This window comes from Eulemur rufifrons, chromosome 19, assembly GCF_041146395.1.
Source record: "Eulemur rufifrons isolate Redbay chromosome 19, OSU_ERuf_1, whole genome shotgun sequence".
Lineage (NCBI taxonomy): Eukaryota > Metazoa > Chordata > Mammalia > Primates > Lemuridae > Eulemur > Eulemur rufifrons.
Window position 1 is genome coordinate 114,994,201 of NC_091001.1, and position 8,878 is coordinate 115,003,078.

The 8,878-nt window shown below is 58.9% G+C and overlaps 1 protein-coding gene across 1 annotated transcript; it reads left to right on the plus strand.

Moving 5' to 3' along the window:
* The first annotated feature begins 1,029 nt into the window (after positions 1-1,029).
* On the plus strand, positions 1,030-6,240 carry TMEM18 (transmembrane protein 18). Its single transcript, XM_069494401.1, has 5 exons — positions 1,030-1,120; positions 2,679-2,799; positions 3,127-3,181; positions 5,248-5,341; positions 5,449-6,240. The coding sequence occupies exons 1-5, from the start codon at positions 1,064-1,066 to the stop codon at positions 5,542-5,544; spliced, it is 423 nt and encodes a 140-aa protein (XP_069350502.1). The 5' UTR covers positions 1,030-1,063; the 3' UTR covers positions 5,545-6,240.
* The last annotated feature ends 2,638 nt before the right edge of the window (positions 6,241-8,878 follow it).

An 8,878-nucleotide genomic window follows, 5' to 3' on the forward strand; every position in this document is an offset into this window, starting at 1 on the left:
CAATGAAGAAAAAACGTTTCCAGTCAGAAGCAAACCATGATCTTTCATATCGAAATGATGTAATGCATGTTAAGGAGCATGAATAAAAAACAACCACACTGTATCACCAAAGGAAACGAAAGAACGTCCACCCACTAGATTTTTTAATAGAATTATTAAACTACTATTACAAAAGCACGTACATGTACTAAAATTATATATTAATTCATCATTTTATAATAAATAGAATAATATTCTCAAAGGTGGGATAAAATTCTTCAATAAAAAGGAAAAGAGATATATTATTATTGCAACGGTAAAAAAAGAAATTAGCCGCAAGTACATTTATTTTATAAGTGAGAAATAATCCCCAATCAATTTTTATATTTTTCTATCCATTTCTGAAGGAGGCGAAGCACAAGGAGGCCTGGTCAATCTCTAAGGATGAGCACGAGTATCCCTAAGCTGACCAGCAGAGGGCGCACCGGCCTCTGCCCTGCAGGGTGGGGGTGCAGAACTGTCCGGGTCCGCAGGGTCCCGGGGTGGCGGGGGTGGCGGGGGGACACTCTCCGGGTCCTAACGGTCCTCTGTCCAAGTCCCACAGGGTCCTAGGCGGGGACACTGTCCGGGTCGTGCAGTTTTCCGGGGGAGGACACTGTCCACGTCCCGCAGGGCCCTGCGGGGTTACTGACTTAAGTCCCGCAGGGTCGCGGGGAGGACACTGTCCCCCGCGAAGCTCCGGCCCCTCGGTCCCCGCCTGGACTCGCGGGCGACCTCGCACAGCGTGCCCGAGAAGCCCACCGCGTCTGCCCGCTTCTCAGTCACAAGAACCAATGGCGCCCTCCACCTGCCGGGGGGGAGAGAGCAAACCCTACGTACAACCCTATCAATTTTACCATCCTCGCAGTAAAATCCTGAACATGGCATAACCCGCACCTAAAAACACGTCACGGAACTATCGCGAGAGGGAGGACCGCGTGTCTCGCGAGGGCGGCTGATGTCGCGAGAGCAGAGACCGAGGCCTTCCTCCTTGGAGCCCGGCCAGGCGGGTGTGCGGCTGCTGCGAGGGCGGCTCTCCGACATCATGCCGTCCCCGTTCTCCGTGAGTTCGTTCCCAGTCAGCATTCCCGCCGTCATCACGGTAATTCGCAGCCTGCGCAGTCCCCACTTCGGGCTTCGGCTGCGTTGTGGACACGCTGGGGAGCCGATTGGGGCTGGGAGGGGGCGGGCCCTACTGGGCGGGGCCTGGGCTGCGTGCGCGCGGCGTGGGCGTGGCTTGGGCGGCGGCGCTGGCGTGCGTGGTGCCGGCTGGGCCGTGCCGGGCGGAGCTCGGGCCGCGTGGGCGCGGCCTAAGGCGGGGCTAGGGCCGTGCGGGCGCGACTTGGGCTCTGTGGGTGTGGCTTAGGGTGGTCGGGAGAGCGCCGAGCGGGCGCTCGTGGGCGGGGGCTGGTGGGCGTGGCTGTGTCGAGCCTCCGAGCGTGGCACAAGGGTTGGGTGGGGCGTGGGGGGCGGAGTTTGGGCCCTGGGGGCGGGGATGGAGGTCCTGTGGGGAGGAGCTTGGGCCCTGGGGGCGGGGTTGGAGGTCGTGCAGGGAGGATCTTGGCCCCTGGGGGCGGGGCTGGAGGTCGTGCAGGGAGGAGCTTGGACCATGTGGGCAGGGCGTGCATGCTGGGCCTGGGCCTACTTGTTGGGGCCTGCAGGGGCTGGTGAGCTTGGGGTCTGGAGGGGAGGTGGGGAGACCTCTGTGCTGTGTCCTGGGCATCTGGCAGTGGCCTGGTGGCGCCAGACAGCTGTCCTCGGGCCCCCGCGTCCCTGTGGCCACCCAGGGGTGGTGTGGCCTGCTGGGGTGTGGTAAGTGCCCTGTGCCCATTTGGGCTCTTGGTCCATGTGCTGATGGGCAGCGATGAGCTTGTCCTTTATTGCCCTGCCTGGCTCTGGGGAGGCCACCTGTGCACTTCCTGCAGGTGTGCTGACCTGCATAGAGCGGCCGACTCTCAAGTCCCAAAAGGCTCTGCAGGGCTCCTCTCATCCAGTGCGGGGTCAAGGGAGAGGGCTGGGGACAGGGGCGATTGTAAAGTGACCATCCATCGGGAGGGCTGAGCTTCCAAAGCACATGAGCTTCACTAGGGGACTGAGTGTCAGGAGGGGACTGAGAGGAGGGGACTTAAGCATCAGGGGGGGACTGAGTGTCAGGAGGTGACCTCAGTGTCAGGTGGGGACTTCAGTGTCAGGAGGGGACTTTAGTGTCAGGTGGGGATTGAGAGGAGGGGACTTCAGTGTCAGGAGGGGACTGAGTGTCAGGAGGGGACTGAGTGTTAGGAGGTGACCTCAGTGTCAGGTGGGGACTTCAGTGTCAGGAGGGGACATCAGTGTCAGGTGGGGATGGAGTAGTGGGGACTGAGCTTCAAGGGAAGAGTGCCAGGAGGGCACTGGGTACCTGGTGGCACTGGGCACAGATGGCCCTGAGCTGGCTGGTGGACATGGCCCTCCTGTGAAGTAGGAGCCTGGGAGGACAGCACTGCTGAGGGCTGGGTGCGTTTCGGAAAGTTTGGGGGAAAGTCAACACGTGCAGGTTAGGATGGCTCAGGTGCCCAAGGCTGTCAGAACTGGTCCAAGGAGCTGGAAATGGCATTTCTTCTTGCTGCTCTGGGGCCGGTCAGTGGAGGTGAGGGTGACGCGCCCGTGGTGTGTCCTCCCAGCAGACAGACTGGACCGAGCCGTGGCTGGTGGGGCTTGCCGTCTTCCACGTGCTCTGCCTGCTCCTCACCTGTGTCTCCTCCCAGAGCTACAGACTGCAGATTGGGCATTTCCTGTGCCTCGGTGAGTAAACAGCACAGAAACGCTACAGCGCCGATCACTGTGTGCGTGGAAGTGTGTGTGCACGTCCGTCTGCGCCTTCCCAGCGGGTGAGTGTCCTTACAAGACCTCCCAGCCCTGCTGCCTGTGTTCGCTTTGAATTTTAAGGCACTCCACAGCGTTAGAGTGTCTGCCTCACGTTATATCAGAAATAGAAATTACGTCTCGCGTCACGCTCTGGGTGGCCTGTTACTGTGGTATCGAGTGTTCTGTGGCAAGCATGTGTGGCCTTACTCTGTCATGACTGATGATCGCCCATCTGCAGTTAACGCGCGATTCCTGCCTTTGCAGTGCTCTTGGTCTACTGTGCGGAGTACATCAATGAAGTGGCCGCCATGAACTGGAGGTAACCAGCTGCCTGCGCCGTGGGCTGGGGCGAGGAGCCACCCACGGGGGTGTCACGGGGGACACGGGACTCGCAGGGAGACAGATGCTGCGGCACCTCGTGTCCTTGTTCAGGCGCCTCGTCAGCCGTCGTGAGGACGGGACGCTCTTGGCTGCGCACACAGCTGAGCCGGGCTGGCGAGCGGTAACCACGCAGTGAGGGAGGACAGACCGGGCCAGTTAAGGGAGTTTTAGTTGCAGAATAAATAAGGCGGCATTTTAGGGAGAACTCGGAGCACGCAGTGGTCAGAGCGGGGCAGTGCCCTGGACGGCTGCGTGGACTCCTGCTCACCGGGCACCCTCTGGCCGGACGTCCCGGGAGGGGCCGGGCTGCCTGCGCCGTGGCCGTGGGCCCTGTGGTTGGCGCCTGCCTCCCTCCCGCAGCTCAGCACCCGCTTCGCAGTCAGGCCAGCCCCAGCGAGCTCAGCCCGACCCAGATGCCTGCTTCACCACGTCCCCAGCCCTCCCGGACCCCGCAGCAGAGACCTCTTGGCTCCCTCCTGCTCCCCACCCCATGGACCAGCTGGCCCAGTGCCTCAGCACCTGGCCCTACGTGAGCCACGCACAGCCATGCAAGGTGTCCGCCACCGTGGTCTCTGCCCTTTCCAAGACGTTTGCTGGAGACCACCCACCCAGCACGACCCCGTCCCCCTGCAGCCCCAGCCCTTCTGTGCTCAGCCAATGGAGCAGAAAGGGACGATCTTGTCGTCCTTCCTGATGACTCTCCCCTCCCTCCACACGGCCCTCCTGGCCCTCTCGGACACAGCTGTGGCCCCCCCGCCCTCTGCGTCGTCCCCCAGCCGAGCCTCACCTGCCCCGCACCTCAGTGGGACCAGACGGACGCCAGGTCCTCCCTGGGCTCTGTCTCACCGGGCGCTCATGAGGCAGAAGGCCCTCGTCCTCGGCCTGGTGACCTCCACGCCCACCTGCGATTCCTTCTCCGTCCTCCCTGTGTTGGGCTTATCAGGAAGGTGACAGGCGTCCCCTCCCTGCAGCCTCCAGGGACCCCCGGTGCCCACGGCCACGGCCAGCCCTTCCCTGTCGCACCTGGGTCGCCAGGTGTCGGGGGTGCCTGGACTGTCCCTGGGTCGTGTGACGAGCATCTTGCAGTTCGGGTGTTTCAAGCAGACTCCCCTGCACCCCCCCAGAGTGTCGGCTCCGTCTCTCGGCGGCTCCCTCCAGTTCCTAGGGCAGAGACGTCACATCCCTGTCCTCTCCCTTGCCCACCTGGCTCCCGTCCTCATGACACTGGCCCTCAGGCATCCCGATGGGACTGCCCCACGATGGTCCAGTGTCCCCAGGTCACTCAGGGCTAAAGTAGAATCTTTCAGTGACACCCCCAGCCCTTGGGGACCGGGTCGTTGCCGTCCTTCCTGGCTCTGTCCTGTCAGCCACCACTGCTGCCCCTGCGGCCCCCACACGGCCTCCTGCTCTCTGCCCTCCGGCCGCGAGCTCAACAGAGCGGGACTTTGTCTTCCCGCTGCTGTGACCCGGTGCCCATGGCTGCCGAGGCTGAGCGGGTTGTGACTTGTCACTGGCTGCTGAGCCAGTGAGGCCTGAGTGCGAGTCCTGCCTCTGCCCCTGCCGCCTCCCCCCTGGGAAGTGGGAGACCCGTTGCCTTTCCAGGTCTCTCCTCCCGTGAAGAGATGGTGGCGCCTGGCGGTGCCAAGCGCGCGGGTGTGGTGTGGGCCGGAGCCGCTGCCCTGACTGCACAGGCCTTGAGGACGTCGGGGCGTTGGCATCTTACTGCCGACGTCACGTCCGCTGTGACCCAGGGGCCCCTTGCCCTAGGGAGGTCCTCGGGTCACTGCTGCTTCCGCCAGCGTCCCCCGTCCCTGTCCCCGTTTCTTGTCCCGTGACCCATGTGTCTTCATGACCAGCGTCACACCTGGGACAAGCCGGTGGCGATGACAGTGCTGAGGGCCAGGCGGTTCCGCCTCGCCTACAGCAGGTCTTTCCAAAAGGTGAGCAGAGAGGTCACTGGAAACTTGTTTTGCCAAGTAATTTCTTTGTTTTTTCTCAAAACAGGTTATTTTCGAAATACCAGTATTTTGACTCGAGGGGGATGTTCATTTCTATCGTGTTCTCGGCGCCGCTGCTGCTCAACGCCATGGTCATTGTGGTGCGTGCCCTGCGCCCCGTCCCAGTCTGCCCCGCCGCGCTTTCCCTTCTCACGTGTGCTCACGGCCATCCGCAGGTCTTCTCACATGTGCTCACGGCCGTCCGCAGGTCCTGTGGGTGCGCCGGACGCTGGGCGCCATGGCCGACCTGAAGCGCGCACAGGAGAGCAGGAGAGAGAGGAGGAGGAGGAGGAAGGAGGAGTGAGGAAGGTGATGCCATCGCCCCGTCCTGGGAGTGTCGGTTCCGTCCGTGTCCGGTGCCCGCGGGGCAGGCGTCCTTCGCGCTGACTCCGGTCTGACGTGCGGCCCTTTGTCTCCACCTCGCGGTGCTGCCCGGCTGCAGGTGCTGTCACGGCTGACCTGGCCTGCGGGTCTGCGGGCCCTGGGCCCTGTCAGTGCCGGGTCTCCGGTGAGGCCGTGGGAACCGTCTCCCGGCAGAGTTTCCTGACCTGGAGTTTGGTTTGCGGACGTCCACGTCGTGTATGGAATCGGAATGAATTGTAAATGTCCAGTGAATGTTAAACCTGTGAAGGTAATAAACGGCCACCCACCCGCACCCCGTGCCCTGCTCGTGCCGTGTGTCGCAGGTTCTCAGCGCGGGGGCGTTGCCTTCCGGGAGAGTCGGGGGACGCTGTTGGTCGGGGTGGGGGGGCCTTGCATCTGGTGGGTGGAGCCCGGGGCGTGAAACCCGCAGCGCACAGGACACACCACAGGGGAGGCCGCCCCGAGACCCCTGAGCGAATCTGGAAAACAGACAGGACTCCTGACCCTAGCGAACCGGCTGCCCTGAGGCTGCGGCACGGAACACGCGTGTGAGGAACGCGAAGCAGAGTGGAAGCCGTAGCCAGGAGTCCGTGGGAAGGCTGTGTTGCGTGAGCTTTTGATTTTGCGTCTCAGGACGCAATATTCAGCAAGGCGTTTCCGTGGCAGCGCAGAGCGGGGTCTGTTCGCCGCCGCCTGGGTGCTCAGCAACACAGTGCTCTCCGTTTCGTTAGGAATTTTTTTATTCACATGAGTTTATTTGTAAATAAACAATTTATATAAACAATCCAAAAAGTTGTAGAACAAGAACAATTTAAAAAGTCATTTAGCACATTCCCTGGACCAAAAACTCTCTCACGCCCTCCTTCCCTCCCCCTGCCCTGCTGTTCCATTCCGTCCCCTGGCTCCGTGCTTTATTTTTTGATTCTGACCTTTTGTTTTCCGTTTTGCACGAGAGGTGTGTATTTAAACACCAGAAGCTGCCCTCGAAGGGGAAGATACGCAGGATCCATCCCACGTGGCCCTTGGGAGTCACCCAGCCCCGCTGCGTGAGGACAGGTTTGCCCGCGGAGCAGCCCGGTGGGGAAAGAAGGACTTTGTCCTTGGTTTATGCAGTGATATGTTCAGGGAGCTGATTTTAACCCGGAGCCGAGTTGGGAAGGTGAACCGTCGCTCTGCGACACCCGCTTCATGACGCGGCTCCTACCCAGTGCGCCCTTGTTCCCGTCAGGTCCGCAGCTCCAGAGAGGCAGATACTCAGAGACCGGTTGTTCTAAAACGTGTTGATGAGGGAGATGACGTTGTGCACTGCACCGACAGCGCGCCTAGCTGTGCATCTCTGAGATTTACCAACTCTGGATGCTCAGTGGAGTTACGGCTTCCAGAGAGTTCACTGCTTTGCAAGTTAGTTTCACAGGAAACGCAAATGGGCCACCACGTCTGAAGGCACAGAACAAACCGGGGGGCTGTGGGCGCCCGCATTGTCAGTGTAACGTGCTCACCCTCTGTGTGCTGTGTGGACTGTCCACACGCGGGCCTCTGGCTGAGTCTCAGCCTCCCTGTGTGACGGCATCGCTGGCTTTGCCTGAACTCCACGTCAGTGACTTACATTGACGTAAAACGTGACGTGGGCTGTTGGTTTTCATTGTGTGTGTGTGTGCGCATTATATTTTGTTTTCACAGAAACAAACTTCACTTTATTTTTAACTGTTCAGTGAGTTCACACTCAGTGCCTTAAATTGCAGTGTTAACAAGTGTCTTGATGTTCTGTCCTCACGCTGGGGAAAATCCTACGCGCCCAGGTCACCTGCAGACAGTTGGTCATTTATGCAAGTGGGCAGGTGCCGCCCCACGCTGAAGAGTCAGGGTGGACGGGAGGTGCCGTGTCCAACCCCCGTAGGCACGGAAGGGTTCCCAGGCCGCCTCCCACTCTGTTGATGTAAAGCACATGTTTCTGCTCTCTGTTTGTGCACAAAGAGGAAAGGAGATTTATGATTAGAAATATTTTGCACATTCTAGACCTGTGACACCTTGAATGTATTGATTGCTACACAATAAACTATATCTTTAATAGTATATAGTATGTTTTTCCCCCTAAATTGCGTATTTGTTTTGAATCTTCCTGGAAGTGGAAACAGGAGCACCTGGAACGCCCCCGGGGTCCCTCACCACCTGGCGCTCAGCTTCCCGGGCCGGGGACCTTGGCTGCGTCACGGCCGGGGAGGAACGCTCAGGCGCAGACGTGCGTGTCAGATGGGAAAGCAGGATGCAGACCCGAGCGGCAGGGAGCTGTTAGCAGCTTCTCTCCCTTCACAGAAGGGGACGTGAGAAGCAAAGCAGGTCGGGTTTGTTGAGCAGAGGTGGGGGGGGGGGGCTGCAGTGGTGTGGGGTTCTGGGTCGTGGCCTTTCTGTGGGCTGTGGTGGCCTCTTACTGATATGAACTAAGAGAGACAGAATTAGAAATGAAGATTCATTAGCATTATTAGAAATAAATATTCATTAGCATTTACTCTGTGCACGAACCCGGGAGGTGTGTAAGCAGGGAGTCCTGAGCAAGGCCTGCGCTGAGGAGGCGCTGAAGGTGGAGAGGAAGACGGGAGGGAAGCGTGGGCTTGTCGGGCGCCCTTGGCAACGGGAGAGGAGCCCGCGTCCACCTGAGGTAGGTCCAGGAGGACGGCAGAGAGAGAGAGGCAGTGTTTGAAAATAAATGAGTTTAAAAAATTCATAGGCCAGGCGCGGTGGCTCATGCCTATAATCCTAGCACTCTGGGAGGCCGAGGCAGGTGGATCGCTCGAGGTCAGGAGTTGGAGACCAGCCTGAGCAAGAGCGAGACCCCATCTCTACTAAAAATAGAAAGAAATTATCTGGCCAACTAAAAATATATATAGAAAAAATTAGCCAGGCATGGTGGCACATGCCTGTAGTCCCAGCTACTCAGGAGGCTGAGGCAGGAGGATCGCTTAAGCCCAGGAGTGTGAGGTTGCTGTGAGCCAGGCTGACGCCACGGCACTCACTCTAGCCCGGGCAACAGAGTGAGACTCTGTCTCAAAAAAAAAAAAAAAAAAAATTCATAATTGATTATAACAGCACACTGTCTAGCAAGCAAAATAAATACAAGACAAAGCTGCATCTGGACACATTGTATCAGTAAACTGCAAAATAACTAGAATAAAGGTAAAATATTTAACACAGAAAACATTGAAACTAACAAGAATGACAATTGTACATGGACTGTCAACCACCAAAAGCTGTAATAAAAGTTAAAAGAAGGTCAGAAG

Coding starts and splice junctions, on each gene's coding strand:
- TMEM18 (XM_069494401.1), top strand. CDS start 1,064: ATGCCGTCCCCGTTCTCCGTGAGTTCGTTCCCAGTCAGCATTCCCGCC. Junction 3,182..5,247: donor GTGGCCGCCATGAACTGGAG/GTAACCAGCTGC, acceptor TTCTCAAAACAG/GTTATTTTCGAAATACCAGT. Junction 5,342..5,448: donor TCAACGCCATGGTCATTGTG/GTGCGTGCCCTG, acceptor GGCCGTCCGCAG/GTCCTGTGGGTGCGCCGGAC.